Source organism: Phalacrocorax carbo, chromosome Z, assembly GCF_963921805.1.
Source record: "Phalacrocorax carbo chromosome Z, bPhaCar2.1, whole genome shotgun sequence".
Classification (NCBI taxonomy): domain Eukaryota; kingdom Metazoa; phylum Chordata; class Aves; order Suliformes; family Phalacrocoracidae; genus Phalacrocorax; species Phalacrocorax carbo.
Window position 1 is genome coordinate 18,153,282 of NC_087548.1, and position 17,591 is coordinate 18,170,872.

The 17,591-nt window shown below is 39.8% G+C and overlaps 1 protein-coding gene and 1 long non-coding RNA gene across 2 annotated transcripts; one reads left to right on the forward strand and one right to left on the reverse strand.

Moving 5' to 3' along the window:
- Positions 1 to 128: 128 nt before the first annotated feature.
- On the reverse strand, positions 129 to 12,326 carry CZH5orf34 (chromosome Z C5orf34 homolog). The gene is made up of 12 exons (XM_064439597.1): positions 12,057 to 12,326; positions 11,653 to 11,742; positions 8,024 to 8,670; positions 7,334 to 7,429; positions 5,944 to 6,067; positions 4,979 to 5,070; positions 4,686 to 4,755; positions 4,213 to 4,383; positions 3,141 to 3,229; positions 2,337 to 2,429; positions 1,509 to 1,549; positions 129 to 741 (listed from the first exon to the last, which is right to left on the reverse strand). The coding sequence occupies exons 1-12, from the start codon at positions 12,249 to 12,251 to the stop codon at positions 548 to 550; spliced, it is 1,902 nt and encodes a 633-aa protein (XP_064295667.1). The 5' UTR covers positions 12,252 to 12,326; the 3' UTR covers positions 129 to 547.
- Positions 12,327 to 15,004: 2,678 nt separating this feature from the next.
- On the forward strand, positions 15,005 to 17,284 carry LOC135310562 (uncharacterized). Its single transcript, XR_010370651.1, has 2 exons — positions 15,005 to 15,216; positions 17,067 to 17,284. It is a non-coding gene; the product is annotated as an uncharacterized LOC135310562 (long non-coding RNA).
- The last annotated feature ends 307 nt before the right edge of the window (positions 17,285 to 17,591 follow it).

Below are 17,591 nucleotides of genomic sequence, written 5' to 3' on the forward strand. Positions count from 1 at the left end.
CCAACGGTAAAAGGGTAGTACTTGATCACCAAAGATACAGTGCACCACCGAGTGACAGACCACACAACAGAAAGGGCCGGACATGCTTTAAATAAGTACTTATTTACTACAAAACAGTAGTGCAGAAAGCGTTTCGGAAACTTTTTATTCAGTATTGGACTACTTGGTGTAAGCTTCTGATTAAAAGCACATTTTTAACAGTTAAAACTGCTTATTCCTACCCTAGTCACTTGAGCAGTTAGCTAAGTGGCTTGCACAATCCTCTATAAAATTAAGTGATTCAAACAGACATTCATACATGTACAAGCAGCACTTTCAGGTCAGCCCTGACAGCTGTGCTTTGTTATTTCACCTGTTCTTTTTGCCTGTCCACAACTGTGATAGTGTAATGGCAAATGACAGATTGGGCTGGTCTGCCACAGCATTGTAACAGCAGCTTCTCACTCTGCCTTCAGCCTTCATTGCTCTTGCACCTCAAAGCCTCCTCAGACATAGCTGGGCCAGCTCCTGTGAAGACGGAATACAGGTCTTCACGTGCAATGAGGCTTCACTTCCCAGAAGCGGCAAGCAAAGCTTCAATATCCTCAATGACTTTAGCAGTTTTTTCCAAAGCCTCCAAGACGCATGCTTCACTGATTTCTTCCAGCTCACTCCCGTTTTCCGGTCTTCTGACAGTAATACCGGATGGATTTGTTTTTGCAGCAGATGTCCCTTCCAGAACATTGCTACTATCTAATAAAACTAATGTTATTTTATTAAGAAAAAATACCAAACTCTTCTTCCTAATGAGAAAAATTCTTCTCTGTATTGGAATTCATCATTCTGCATTGCAAAGTCTCACATTTCATAGCATGGTAATTACATAAAGCTAAAAAATAAAAGAGTATATTACTTAGATGTCTACAACATTTATAGAAAATGTCTTTAACTAAGACTTTAATTTATCCAAAAGTTACTTTAAAAAGGAAACTATCTGGTGTCACACTGCACAGTTGAATAGCATGTACTTTCATACTAATAAAATTGAACACTGGCATAAAGCCAATGATAGAGAGGCTTTAGGCACATGCAGCACAGCACATGTTTTTGAGCTGGCTGAATGCAATGCAACAATACTGAGGTAGCTGATAAACAGAAAGGTATTGTACTGCAACAAGCCCAAAGGCAACTGCAGCATCCCTCTTTCAAGAGCAGATCAGCAAATAAGTGTTAGCAAAACTAATGCAATACCCATTAAAGGGTATTTTTTGTGATTTTTTTATTCTAGCCTTGTTCTCTGCTGCTGTTCTCGTTTCCGGTGCTGTGATGCAGAAGTTGGACAAGATAATTGATAGAACAAAAATTATAAATAAGAAAACAAAAAATGGCTTAAAAAGGTAATTTTAAGTAGTGGATAAGAGAGTAAAAGGTGAGAACAGGATAGCCTTGATGATCTAAAATGCAGATTTGAATATGCAGATGAACAATAGCAAATAAAAGTGAAATCTTTACAGCTTTCAAAAGGATACAGTTAAATCTCTGTATTTTTTTGAGCTCAGCATCAGCAGACCTGTCCAAGAAAATAAAGATTATTAAATGATTTAGTATCATAAAAGGTTCTTAAATATATTTTCTACTTCAGATTTTAAGAGTTACCAGAAATACTGAAAACTAGACAAGCAAATTCCCAGTGAAAAAATGCTTTATTTCTGTCTTTCATACTGCTGGTCAATAGCTGCCATTTATCAATCATTTGTGCTTGCAAAAGTCAGGGCTCTGCTCTAAGAATAGTCTCTTTGCTGTATGCATGTATGAATATAATTTCCATTTCATCAGATACTGAATCTGCTATAATTTGAAAAACAAGTACACATGTAATCTATTTCAGTTAACACATTCTTAATACTGAATATGGTTATGAAGTCAGTAGACCTTTGGTCAGTAGCATCTATCAAAAGGGCAAATATATTAGCAGGAGATACAAGTGTCATTTAGCAGTTCAGAGTACTATTTTGAACTGCTTGGTGTTCTGTTAAAAGACACCTTTCTTAGTCTAGTTTTTGTTTTTCACATTGCAAGATACTATCTCTGTAACATTAATCCTCCTTTGGCAAAGCCATCACAGTTCTGATTTTTAATTAAGGCAGCCAGAAGCACATTGCAACAAGCTTCACCTAGAACTCAACTTACCTAACATTTTAAACACTGAAAAAATAAGAAGCCACATAAAATAAATGAACTTTCAGTTTTCATTTTTGACCCTTAGGAAATGCAGTCTGTAAAATTCACAGTTTATAGTCTCTGAGTTTTATTTTCAACATTATTTGTAGTCAATTATTCTGGATAAAGATGGATACCAATTTTCTTCAGTTACAGAGTGTGAAGTATATTCAGGAATCTCCCTCCTTTCATTCAAACTTCTGCACCACTCTATGGCCGTTCTGATGTACCTATGTTAACATGAAAAGTCATAGAAAAGTAGTTATTTATATGAAAGACACGCTCTGTTAATTCAAGCAAAAAACCTGAAGGCACAATTAAGCAATACACCTAGATCTGAAGAAGAAACCCATGATTCAAAGTCTAGCTTTATTCTCTAGGTTTCCTTGCCATTTTTTGTCCAGAATCTCCTTTGTATTTAAATCTATGCAGTTATAGAAACTTACATCAAAGATGTATAATTTGTAACAAATAGTGTACAAATACTAATTTTTATTTGTGAATATCTGCTTGCAGCACAGTAGCCTTCTGATGATTTGTGTAATGAGGCTGTACTTAAAGAAGTAGATTAGAGGAAGCAATCTGCAGGCAGAGATCAATAAAGAAAAAAATGGATAAGATGCTATCCAGTTCTATGTTCCAGCTCTATATAGGACAAAGATTTTTTAGTTCTTTTTCTTATCCACTAATGTAAGTGCCAAGTTGCAGTGCTAGTTATTTTTAAAAAAGATATTACTGTAAACAATTATGATGGAATGATGGCATGCAGTGGTCCTGAGTCATACAGGTCCTGAATGTTTGCCACATGCAAGATGGAGCTTTTATCGTTACGCGTTTGGTTCCCCCCACAATATATTTTCAGTAAATACCATTTTGTCATATAAAAGAATTTGTACAGAATTGTTTTATATTTCACTTGAAATCGTTTAAAGTACTGATACCTTTCATATATTCCAGGATGACTTATTTGTATTAGGTGCTTTACCCCATCAGGAGTAGTTAACTTACACCAGCCTACATCTTCATTTACCTTAGAAGAAAAAATATTACAAGTATTAATTTTCTGCTGCAGTCTGAAGAAAAAAAGCAAGTATAATATGCCAATTTAAGCGTTAAGTACCTATGAACTTTAAACACTTAAAAGCTTGTGTTTTGCTAAGGATAGAATTTGGTGTAGCCTGCTATGACAAATGTGGGGTGGGGGGAAAGAACACCTGGCATGGTCCCAACACTCGTTTTGTGCTAGTCAAGAAAAAATTATTTCTAGAAGTGTGTAGAATGCCTCCAAACCTGTGGAATTTTCAGTTCTTCCTCCTTTTATCATGAGTGAGCATGCAGATTTGAGCTAGCTCACACCAGGGAGTTATACTGTACCTTCTGACACAGTATCATATTTATATTGTTTATAATACAGACATCCCCAGACACTTTTAACATTTTTTGGTGTCTTGTCACCTTAGGGTAGTAAGACACAGAAGCCAAATGTCTCAGCCGTGAACCTTGAATTCCACACTCGCATTAATTTTCTCTGTTGTGCCATTTTGCAAAAACCAACATAAATCTTTTTACTTCTTTATTAAGTAGATTCAAAAATGTATATGGAATACCACAGGTGCAAGGTTACTTTTCTGAGTAATTTTTGACTATCCATTTGCTCAATTACAGATAATTTGAAATAAAAACCCAAATATTCCTTCCTTTGTTTGATGTGAGTGACCTCTTAGAGGGAGAAAGTTTCATTTGCCTCTTTACACATCAGTTATGCACCAAAATATTCTTCCTCCTCATTCCTGGTTAAAATACTAGCACTACATTAACGGTGGTGTTTGTGCATAGTTTCTGTTTTCATTGAGACTAGTATACAAGTCCAAGAGTAAGCCACATCAGCAAACTGCTGTGTCAGTTTGTATTTTATAGGCATCAAAACTTTTGTTTCATTTCCTCATTAGTTTCTCAGTAACACTTTTTCATGAAGAGTTTTAACAATAGTCATTCCTCTCACCCATGTGTTACCTGGATCTTACTACAGGAAGAGCTGAAATCCCAGACCATATTTAAGCTCATCCCATCCCAAAAAGCAGCATGGACTTTATGATCCGAGTACAGGACAATTCTTCCTACACTGGGAATAACCTTTTCATACAGCAAAACTGGCAACATTTCTCGTCCATCTGTCTCAGGTACCTTGAACCAAACAAATACACAAAAAACTTAAGGAAAGGTTACCTACATTGCTACAGCAGTTTATCTCTCCCAGATTTTCAATTCACTTGTTTTTCCAAACCACAACCAGCTCTCTTTATCATGCAATTGCTTTCTGCTACACTAATGTACCTTTATACTGCATGCTTTTGGTTCCCAACTATATACCTTCTGATCTTTGAGGATACACTCACCATTCTTCCCTCTAGATTACGTCCTATTTTCTACAGCCCATATAATCATCCTTATAACACTGAAAGATCTATAAATCTTCAGCAACATACCATTTTCCAGCAGCAGAGATAGTAGTTATGAGTTAATGACAGTTTAGTCCTGTAGCAGTACTGAAGTATTCTGAGGAGAAAAATCCAAACAAAATAGTATGCATTTCATATGTACTATGTCTTCTAAACAGTTGTGACCTTTGTTCTATAAGTTTATAGACGTCATCAGTGCTAATATAAATGCCTTTAATTTTTATACTCAATATCATAATAAATATTATGTGTAAATTTAACTACTGTCCTTTCAAAGTCAGAGGAATTAATGTAACAAAGATAAAGTAGAGTAAAGTTACTTGGTTGCCTGAGTAACAATGGAGGATATAGAGTATGGATTTCCTGGCACATCAGGAGGTAGGCTCTTTACCGAATACATCTTTTCTTCTCTCTACAGTAAAGAGCAGAAAAGAGATGTGTTAGTTACAGGTACTGTGGCATGACAACAGTATTTAGAGCTTGCAAGACATTCTGACCCCCCAGAAAGCAACTATAATCACATTTAAATTTGTCCCAGAACACATGTAAATACCTCCTTGCAAAGTAAAAAAATGCAGTGGTATCTTAAAGTAGCAGTACTTCTGAGGGAAGAAACATTAAGTTCCCATGCACTCAGTAGGGACCAAGAAGTTCTCTTATCAGAGGGTAGACTGTAGTTCATTACTGGGTAACTACATTTGGCTACAAGTTAAAGTCTAGGCTCAAAGAGTACAATTTTGACCCTTAATTCTGCTTTAAAAATATTAAGTACTGCATAAGCACTTGAGAGGATCGTTACTCTGGGGAAACAACAGTAGACAGACACAGAGAGGTAAAACCACTTCTCCAGCACTGAACAGCTGGTCTGTGGCAAAGCCAGAACAGAACCTGCATCTTCTAGGTTCTGTCTCCATATAGGAAAAAGGAAAACACTTCCAAGTACATAAAGATTAAACTCTAATCAATATATTAGTTTAAAAACTAAAATTCTCTTCTAAATTAGTGAAAAATGGTTACTGCAGAATTTTACTGCAGTACATACTTGAGCTTGTGAAATAAATGTTACAATCAATAAGATTTTTCTTATTTTGTCCATAAGTAATGAAAATACATTCTGAAACAGAAGGAATAATCTCAGGTTTTTTATTATTGCTTGATTTAGTCATTACAGTAATAACCGATATAGGGACTGCACTATAGATGGCATAGCCAAATGTCTTGAAACAAGAAAATCGCTGACTTGAAGGAATTTGAGACATATTTTAAAGTAGTTTTAGTTTGATACCTTTTTTGTTCCTTTTTGGAGCGCATAATGTATGAAATAGTTTCCCAAAAATGCTCCCTCTGACTTGAAAAATGAGTCATCACCAGGATAAATTTCTGTGATATTTGTCCTACCATGGATAAATCTAAAAGAAATAACACAACTTTTATCAAGTATTTTAAAAAGCTCTGCCACTAGACAAGCAAACCAGGTCAGTACACTTGAATAAAGCACTAAGCAGACACACATTTTCAACAACTCTGACATGAAAAACTTTCTACTGTTTCATAAACAGCACTGTACCAATTATTTAACATGGAAGATTTCTATTGCCAGGCTCTTTGCATGTGTGCATGGAGGGTGGGAGTTAAACAAGCTAAGGAAAGCTTTTTTGTGTTGAGGTAAATATCTCACAAGAGGTGCTCATTCCACTGACCACACAATATAGTGATCCTAAAGAGAAAAATCCAAATTTCTTAGTGGAGCAGAGCCCTACCTAGTGTACAGAGACAGCTGTCAGACTGAATGATTCCTGAACAACCTGAAGGTCTTCATTTTCACTGTAGCTGTGTGTTCTTCACTAAGATGAATGGTCTTTTACTGAGGGTCATATGTTACCTTGGAGTCTAAAACCCATTTAACGACCCAGTTCTGCAACTCTGTGGTTAGATGCCTGGACTTTGGTAACGGGACTTGTAAGACTAAGTATGGCTACTCACCATACTTCCAAAGAAAGGAGGTATCGTACTAAAGAGCTGCTAAACATTTTGCTCAGATGAGATGAGATAAGGAATTACACTGAGAAAAATGGAGAACACTGGGCAGAAAGATTAAAGCTTTAAAGACCGATTATGCTATTATCAAAGACTTTTAGATGCTGATAGTAACTGCAGCATTTTCAAAGTTTGTAAAACAGACTTGAAAGGGCAATTAAAAAAAATATTTTTTGTAAGCCATACAGACAAACTGATTTGCCAGAAAAATCCACAGTTTAGCTGCCTGCAACACACAAATTGTGTAGGTCACCAAGACAAACATTTCTAAAGCATGAAATCTTCAGCATCAAAAGGAGCCATGTAATTTTCAAAGAAACCAAGCAGCATAATTGTCAGTGAAGTCTGTGGGAGATCCAGCTGGCCAGTAAACCTTTAAGAAATCAGATAATCAGATCACTTCTTCTAAAGCCTTAAACATGATTTCAGATTGATTGTTTCAGACATACCCACTTCCAGACCTGGACATAGAAAATTTGAAGCCCAGTAAACAAACAGCAGAAATTAGCAGACTCTTACATGAAGATTGTGTACAATTTCTCAGAGTGAGAAAGGCACAAAGTAAGACATTTAATATTAAAGCTGAATTTCATATAAATAAAGTCTTCCAAAGATGAAATGCATCATCTCCTACATACCTATAAAAAATACCTTTGAACCATACGATTTGAATTAGCTGAGGAGATGAATAGTTTTCTCTATCTTGCTTCCGAAAGAAGTCACAGAAAGTCCACCTGTATAAATTACAATCAAAACTTCAGTAAGTCCAAAGGTTGGGCTTTTTTTTTGTGTGTGCTGATAATCATTTCTGTACCAAGAACGGATGCATGCACACCTATTCAAAGGAAAAAGAGGCCATGTATTTTCAGACTCCTCTGGTTCCTTAGTTATCCTCATTAATTACCAAATTAGTTTTTCTCAAACCTGCAAAGGTTTTTTTAATTATTTTTAGTGGTGCTGACAGAGAATGTACGCCACTGGCCCATGTCAGAAGTATTATCTTCTCAAAAATGAAAAAAACCCAAACCAACCCAAAAGCTGTGGTTTTTTCACTATTCTCTTTTTCACTTGCATGTTTATATAGCATGTCAGAAAACAAAATTTCTTTTTCTCTGCACTAATTACTATATATTTGTTGCAGTAGGATATAGAATGTTGGTTTCACAAATGTCATGTTACAAGAAGTTCCTAAAGAAAATGAATACAATAGTAATTTTAAATTTTTTTTATAGCTAGAATTCAGTTATTTTGCTAGGAGGGATTGAAGTTCGAAATTGCAGAATTATAAAACATACGTTAACAACTACAAAGAAAACAGCTAAAATTACCTGTGTAAATGTGGGGTTCTGCAGCTGAGTGGCAAAGCTGTAGGTAAACAAGAAACTGTTTCATGTGTTTTGGGTTCTATTAAAAGAACATCTTCTATAGACGTATGGTTATTTTTCTCACATGTCTTCATCACATTCTTAACAGTATGTAAGTTATAGCACATTAGTGCCAGTGACAAAGGGTATTTCCATTCTTCTGGGTAGGCAGAAACAGACCAACGCTGTGTAACCCATGTATATTCATAAGAACAATTTGTGTAGAGCAAAGGGGCTTCATCTGTACCTTTCTGGTCCTTTGGTTTGGTTGGTTCTCTGTATTTACCTTCAGTGTAACCATGCTCATTCTTCTTATTCTCTATTCTCATTTGTTTTGATGACACTTCTGCAGCAGAATTTTTACTTAAGTTTCCATGCTGATATCCAGTTTGACAGTTGCTGTTCTTTTGAGAGAAGCGTAAGGATGCTGCAGTTGACTGGCTAACTTTGCATAAGAACTTCACTGTAAATTCTTGCTGCAATTCTGACAGGTAAAGGTGAGCATAACCATCTACTGACGAGATCTTCACACTACCATTGTCTATACACCTTGTCAGATCAGCTGTAGCAGGGTCAGGCCATCTAACTTCTAAGATATCACTGAAAAGAATCTAATACAAGAAAAAGGATTGGAATGTTTGTCAAGATAAAAATTACTTGCTTCCCAGATATTACAATCTAGGATTTACATTTAAATGAATTCAGTCCTTCTGCAAGGTGATGTATGGCAAGAAACTTTACTTGTGTATTTATTTCTGTACCTGAACCATGGAGGAAGCAAAGTATCTAACCTTCATATCTGCTTCCTCCTGTTCTAACAGAGTTCTATCTAGCAGTAATGGTTTAATTGAATATGCATTCATAAACTAGTAAGGTATTTTGCCAACTGACCAGGCACAGCTGCCCACAGACAGTAGATATTTCTGTTTCCAACTGCTTCTTCAGAAACACTGAAGAGAAAGCCTAAGTCACCTCGATCATATCAGTTATTAGCAGACTTCATGGAAAGCCCACATTAAAATAGTGTACATTAAAAGCCCATGTGCTCTGAAACCTTCTATTTATAAAATTAAAATAAGCTTGTAAAATGCCATGTAGCTCGTATTCATGTATTCTTACCAAAACGGAAATTTATTGAAAATCTATTGCAGCGAGGTGTAACTTAATCCCTCAGATTAAGTTACATTTAGCTAGTAAACTGTTACTAGGATGTGGATAAAACATATTTCTGAAGAAGAATTTAAAATATGATAAAGATTTTAGACTTTTACAATACAACATTTGGAAAGTCTCAAAAGAGTAGCCTCATCTTACTGCTGTGATATTCAAGTACAGATTGCTGCTTCAGTTAGCACTTCTGTTCAAAACAGAAAGGATCTTCACAGCATATGCCCTTGTGCTACCCCTTCTACAAAAATTAAGATGATTCTCAACAAATTACTCTAAACAAGCACTGCATCTACCTCAAACCCCAGATTAAAGCTTTGCCAGAAGAGAAGATATCTAGTTTAGAAAATGCACTAATCACCTTCCGAAACTATAAACAGTTAAGACACAGAATGCCTTTCCAACCATCTGCAGAGGTTCTGCCATAAAATGACGAATTTTCCTTTGTATTGTCCTTATACCTGATATCCACACAGAAAATATCCTTCATCTGCTTTCAGTTGAAGACTCCAGGTAAAGCACTGGATCCCAAATAAACAGAGAAATGCAAATCCTCTCAAATAACGCGTGAAAAAAACTTAGAAAATGGGTATTCACACTCCTCATAATTTGTTTTATCTCAATTTAGTCACCTTTGCCTCACCTGACTGACCTTTAATCAGGTATGTTTCAGCCCTGATCACACCTTGGGCCAGCACTGGAAAAGTCTGGAGACCAATAAAAATGAAACATGACAGCACTAGTCCATTAGTAAGGTAGGAAAATGTGCTGAAGGTATTTGGGCACTAAAGATGAAAATTTACCATAAAGAATTGCAGAAGGACCCTAACAAAAAAATTTTAAAAGATCAACTGACCAGACCATAAGGCTGCAGATAAAAATTCAGTGGAGATAAACATAATGTGATATAAATGGGAAAAGCAATCCTAACTTTACACATAAAAGGGTGGACTCTGCACTGACTACCACCACCTGGGAGTAAGATCTTGGTGTTATGATTGACAGTCCCATGAGAACATACTCTATGTTCAGCAGCAGTTTAAGTAGTGTATCAAATGCTTGAAAATTCTAAGAGAGGAACAAGAACAATTAGAAGATATAAACATACCACTGAATATATTAATGGCTAACCTGCATCTTGAACACTATCTGCAGTTCTGAACAGGCCACGCCTCTGAGAAGATCCCCACTGTCAAGCTGCCTAGAGATGTGGATAGTTAGGGTGGCCAAATAGAGCCTAACCAAACTGTAGCACTGGGTTGTTTTGAATTCAAGCACAAGTGAAGTAATACAGTAAAAGTATTGTCACGGCTAGTACAGGCCACAGGCCTTAGGCTAACTGTGCCGTATGCTAACTGTTGCAAGACCCCAGGCTCGCCCGTTAGGCTCGTTACCAACTTGATTGAGTAAACTGGAGCTTTGTAACTCTCATTATACTGGACTGCTGAAGTGTGGGAAATCACAAAGGCCTCAACAATAGGGGCACTGGTTGAACATAGAGACCACAGAAAAAACTGGTAGTAAATTACTGAAAAAGTACAATCTCAAGAGCTACAAAACGGCTGTTTTTCCTTTAAGAAAAGCAGCTGCTGATAAACTGAAGGGAAAAGAAAGGCAAAAAAAGCACCAAACAAGAGGAGGGTGGAAAGTTACCCACCATGGATAATTACAGAGCATCAGCTCTCTGCTGCTGTACCTTGCGGAGAATGTACAGCATGACTCCTAAGGACTGACTGCTCTTAGGTATGCAGTGATACTGACTGACAGTGTTTTCAGCAACTAAACATTACCACAAAGTGTGTTACTAATGAAATGTCAGTCTGAAAGTTTTAAAACTTAACTCGCCTCATTTATCAGTTGTCTTAAGACTCACACCACAGGGCGGACACGCTCACATGCATTCAATGGGAACACCAGAAGGATGCTGGTGGGGAGTAAATCTCCCAGGAACGTTAATTGGGAGGGACCTTCGGTCTGACCTGGAGCGGCCATTCCCACAAAGCGACACCCTGCCCCCGTAAGAGACTCACACAGTTCCTTCCTTTGCCTCTCAGAAAACACTGTCCTGTTTCATCAAGTCTTCCCTGAAAGGTTTCAAGTGCAGAAAAGTGACAATATATAAAACAGCTTGTTCTATCATAGGTATAGAATCCTAGGTTTTAGTCTTACTAAGAATAAACAAACTCTTTGATGCCTGGCTACAAAGGATACGCATAAATAGAGGACTAAGTAACAATTAACACGGTCATTTAAAATGGCAGTGGTCTAATCAAGTTGGCAAATGCATTGGCCAAACTGTACTCTGCTGAGCTTCAAGGCCAGTACTCATCATGCACGTGCATGTGAAGGTGCACGCAGGTAAAGTCCGCTCTGTTAGACTACTAGGGAAGTTTATTTTACAAAAGCATTACTTCTGTAACTCTCACCTTTTTTCTTTCTGGAGGTATAATATGTGAAGGTAAGTATGGGCGAGAAGAAAACTCGTTCCGGAAATCTAGAGCTCGCAGAAGTCGTTCCTATCGAAGCGGGAGGAAAAACAACATAACCCTGTTATATCACAAGTTTTTCTACGCAGTGATACAGCTTCAAGCTGATTTCAGCCTCTTCTTTTCCGGAACAGGGGCTGAGAGACCCGCCCTGTGTTTTACACAGGGAGCCGCGGCGTTGCTTCCGCTGTGGAGCCGAGGGAAGGGGCGGCCAAGGGAGGCGCCGCTCCCGCCCTCGCACGCCTGAGCGAAGGCGGCGACCGCCCGGATCCCCTCCCGCAGGCCGCCTCCCCGCGCCGCGCAGCCCTGCCTCTCCCGAGGGCCCCGCACTGCCCGCCACGCACCCTGCAGGCGCTGACGGCGAAGGCGACCCGCTGCCGGGCGGTCTCCGCCGGCCGGACGGGGTGGGCGGCGGCGGGCAGCGCCGCTTCGTGCAGGTACTCGCAGCCGCAAGGGGACAGCAGCAAGCGGGACCCCCCCACGTAGTGCACTTCCACCGAGGAGTCCCCGAACAGCACCATCAAGCTTTCCGCCTCCATCTCCCCGCAAGGCCTCAGCGGGACGGCGGGCCACCAGCGGGACGCCGTTCCCGCCTCCGCACGGCGGGCAGCCCGGGGCGGGGCGGGGCGACGCTGAGCACTGCTGCGGCGGCGCGAGGGCGCTCCACCTGCCGCCCCGTGCAGCGCGGCAGCGGTGCGCGAGGGGGTGTTCGCGCCTTGCCCCCCCCCCCATGAGCACCTCCGGAGGCGAAGGGCAGAGAACCGAGAAGGGGGACTGCCGATGTACAACATACCCCAAAGCCAGATTGCAGATAAGCAATCCTCTTGTGACCGCTGCTTTACGTGCATGCCTTCATGAAGCAGGGAAATCTAACCGAGGTCTGTGTACTTACGTCGTGGTTTAACCCCAGCCAGCTGCTAAGCCCCACGAAGCCGCTCGCTCACCACCCCCACACCAGGGGGTTGGGGGAGAGAATCGGAAGGGCAAAAGTAAGACAACTCGTGGGGTGAGATAAGAAAGAGTTGAATAATTAAACAACTACTACTACTAATATAATGTAAAGGAAAACAATGAGAGAGAAGTGAAACCGAGGGAAAAATGGGGTCATGCAACAGTTCACCACCTGCCAACCGACACTGCTGGCCCCAAAGCCACAATTGTTGCTCGCTTCAGCCAGCTCCCCCCAGTTAATATACTGGGCATGACATTGTATAGTATGGAATATCCCTTTAGCCAGTTTGGATGGGCTGTGTGGGCTGTGACCCCTCCCCTCCCAGCTTCTTGTGCACCCAGCAGAGCATGAGAGGCTTGAAAAGTCCTTGACTGGTGTAAGCACTGCTCAGCAACAACTAAAACATCAGTGTGTTGTTGTCCTGGTTTCAGCTGGGATAGAGTTAAATTTCTTCGTAGTAGCTGGTATGGGGCTATGTTTTGGATTTGTGCTGGGAACAATGGTGATAATGCAGAGATGTTTTAGTTGTTGCTAAGTAGCGCTTACACAGGTCAAGGACTTTTTCAGCTCCCCGTGCTCTGCCCGGTGCACAAGGAGCTGGGAGGGGACACAGCCAGGACAGCTGACCCCAACTGACCAAAGGGATATTCCATACCATATGACATCATGCTCAGTATATAAAGCTGGGGGAAGAAGAAGAAAGGGGGGACGTTTGGAGTGATGGCGTTTGTCTTCCCAAGTAACCATTACACGTGATGGAGCTGTGCTGTCCTGGAGACGGCTGAACGCCTGCCTGCCCATGGGAAGTAGTGAATGAATTCCTTGTTTTGCTTTGCTTCTGCGCACAGTTTCTGCTTTACCTATTAAACTGTCTTTATCTCAAACCATGAGTTACCTCACTTTTACTCTTCTGATTCTCTCCCCCGTCCCACGAGGGGGGAGTGAGCGAGCGGCTGCGTGGTGCTTGGTTGCTGACTGGGGCTAAACCACGACAGTTGTCACCATTGTTCTCGTACTAAATCCAAAACACAGCACTGTACCTGCTATAGTGAAGAAAATTATATCCCAGCCAAACCCATGGCAGTATCCACCCCTTATTTTATGTCATTTACATCGTGCCCAGGTCCTACCCTTCCCAACACATTCCAATTAATCACCACCACTTTCCCTGTCTTCATATATATACATATATATACACATATACACACACAGAGATATCATTCCCTTGGTCTACGGACCATCCCTCTAAAATTTCCACCGAGTTCATTAAGTTCATGACTTTGGGCTCCAACCATCATAACAGTCTTTCAGGGCAGGAGAGATGGTGTGTGGTGTTGTGTTGTTGTGTGCTGAAGTCAGTCCTTGTTCCATCACGGCTGCACTTTGCTTGATTTAGTCAAAGTTCATTCTTCACTGATTTCGGAGATTCCTACTATGATACCATTGATATGGCATATAGCAACCACAGGAGTGATGACGTACAGTATTATATAGCAATTAATATCATAACAATCAGTTCATTGGCTGTTTTCACCCAAAATCAAATCCCCTTGAGCCACACATCGGACTCCTCCATCCTCCCGCATCACCCACCAAGTGCACCCAGGTCCTCGAGTAAAAGCAATCCCACAAATGGGTTTGCCTTTGCCTGAGACAGAAAGAACCCAGACTGTTTTCCCCAGCATAATTTTTTTTTCCCTACACTACAGGGTCTTTATCCCTTTCCACAGTACGTAAGAGTATGGCAGTGCCCAATCAGATATGGATATGGTTCAGACGCTGTGATCTGATCTCTTGCCATATAGAGGGAGGCCAACAGGTTGCTCGTAGCTAGTTGGTTGATATCTGAGCTGTCTTTCCTGTGCTGAGGGCTCCAGAGCTGGACGCAGCCCTCCAGATCAGGTCCCACCAGAGCAGAGCAGAGGGGCAGAATGACCTCCCTCAACCTGCCACCCGTGCTTCTTTTAATGCAGCCCAGGGTGCAATTGGCTTTCTGGGCTGCTAGCACTCGTTGCCGGCTCATATTCAGTTTTTCATCCACCAGTACCCCAAGTCCTTCTCTGCCAGGCTGCTCTTAATCCACTCATCCCCCAGCCTGCATCCCATCTTTGGGATTGCCCTGAACCAGGTGCAGGACCTTACACGTGGCCTTGTTGAACTTTGAGGTTTGCATGGGGACACCTCTCTAGCCTGTCAAGGTCCCTCTGGACGGCATCCGTTCCCTCTGCAGTATCAACCACACCACTCAGCTTGGTGTCATGAATCATGCATCACTGTCTCTTAAAATGGTGAGATGAAGAATTTATCGAATAATCCACCCCATAGACTTGTGAATGTCATACAGCATCAAGAGAGAAAATGTGGCTAAATTAATTTCTAAACTTAAGTCTTTTAAATGTTTCTATACATATACATATATTTTGCAGATTAAAGGAACAAAGGGACAGGTAACACGAGCAGAAATTCTTCAAGAAGGCCTTCGGGAATTACTAAACGCGCTTTTCTCTAATCCTGTGGATGGTAATTTGATATGCGCGGTCAAACTGCTGAAGGTGAGACAAAGTTTCAAAAAACAAAAAAAAGAATTATTTTTTAATCTTCCTGTCTTTGGGAGCAGTGGGTCTGCATCATTACCACTGCAGAAATACATATATTTCTCTTTCATGATGAAAACAAACCTCTCTGCTCTTAAATTTTACTTTTTCCTAAAAAAATATTACTCTCTATGCAGGGAGTAATTTGTACCTTCACTAGCCATGGTTGTAACAGGGAAAACAGGGTTTATTTTGGGGATGAAGGTTAAAAACTGAACAGTATTTTTCTGGAGTTTTGTTTCTGGTTTTTGTGGTTGGTCGATCTGTTTTTTCTCCTTCTTCCCCCTTCCTCCGACTCCACTATTTTTAAGTCTCTTCTATCCTGAATACCAATTCTGGCAGCTTCTTTTGGTATGATAGATAGGAATAGGGAAGAGAGGTTTTACACCTTCCAGTTTAAACCCTTCGTTTGAAGTTTGGATGTTTAAGCAGGTTGCTTCACAGCAAGCGTGAGCTTGCGTTCAATGAGCACATTCACTCCTGTGCTCAGTCCTTACGTTGGCAGTGCTTCCCTGAGGCAGGGCCACCGAAGGACCTTTCAGAGAGGCGGTACACAAATCAGGAAGCTTTCCGGTGCTGCTGCTTTTTATCATTGTTCTCCAAAGAAGATGGAGGTCTCACTATTTCTGTGGATATTCTTGGAATATTTATTTGGCTTCTCCGCATCCATTCTGAAATAAAAGACAGTGATATAAATTAGTTTATGACACATTTTCAAACCTAAAAGGTGTTACAGAACAGAGATTTCTTTCTTGTCTAAGTGCTTTCTGATGTCTTACAGAACCTACATATGTTGGAGTATATCTGTAGCTAGATTTGGCTACCTTATGAAACCTTGGGTTTACTACCTAAGCAATAAAAATAGTCTCCTGTTGTCTTTTCCATTTAATATAGCAACAGATTCAGGTTTTTCACCTGTTTGCTTTGGAATATGTTTATTTTTAAATTAAACCTTCTTGGTGCTATTATCTAATTATCTAGGATCAAGGCAGGACCGCAGTAGAAAACTGGGAATACCAAACAAGTGCTAAGATGCTTGCTTTTATCTTTGCATTTTATTCCTTTGTATTAGCAGGTCCCCTTCCAAGCATTTTGGATCATGTAATGTTTATGCTGAGCAGATCAGAAACTGGCATGAATGTTGATCATAGTGGCAAACTAATTTTTTCTGATGGAACTCCTACTGTGCAATTATTGGACAATGAAGTACCTATTCTTAACACAAAAGGCTTTCATCCACAGCAGTTCTAGACTGTCTGCTGCTAAAGCTCTCTCAGCAGCAGCTTCAGCCTCACAGATTTTATGTACTAAAATTCAGGCTGGCTTGGACAGATAATTCTTGGGTCCTCGTATATACTCAGGTGAAATTCTCTGGCGTGCCTGATGCTGGCTGAGTTGACTGAAGTTTATTGAACTATTTGTTAATGCTCAGCTAAGCTGGTGGCATCATCTGCAAAAATAAGGTCTCTCTTTATAGCTTGTGTTTAAATCAAGTAAGATCTGGCAAATGTGCCTGAAAAGTTGTTTGAAAATCATATTTCAAGACTGAAAGGAGAGTAGTGGCTGTGAACTTCTAGCTAACATAAACATTGGATGTAGAGCTATCATACCATCTGTAGTCTAAAATAAACTATTTCCAATGCCTATTAATCTGTTTAGCAAAAAGGTGCAGGTAACTGGGAGCCTCAGGTCTCAGGTAGTCACACAATCCATCTAAACGTTATGAATTGTTACAGAATGTCTTCTGTTGACAGTTTATTAAAGTTCTGTATTTTTCTTTAAGAAAAATACTGATCTTTTGTCTTTAGTTGGCAGGCTCAGTTTTAGAAGACGCCTGGAAAGAAAAAGGAAAGAATGATATGGAAGAAGTGATTCAGAGAATTGAAAATGTTGTGTTGGATGCAAACTGTAGCAGGTGAGAAGACAAATGAAGAGTGAACATGTCCAAAACATTATCTCAAAAACTTCTCTTTGTGAAAAGGTGATATTTGGGTCACTTCCCATGTAACAAAAAAAAAAAACAAAACCCACCTCATATTTCAGTTGTGGGGATTTGGGGGATTTTTAGGTTTTTTTCATTTTTGTGTTTTATCTTTTAATAGACATGCATGTTCCACTGTAATGATTTTTTAAAACCTTTTAGGTCTTGAAATCTTCCATAAGTGCTTTAAAATCTAAGAGCATGTATATATACAAAGAAACAGTAGTGGCGGTATCTCATAGGTTATACTTTTAAGTCTGAATTTAAGAGCGTTAAATACATACAAATATATTAAATATATACAAATCACTATAAATGTAAAGGCGAAATAGATTGTATCTAACATGTCTAA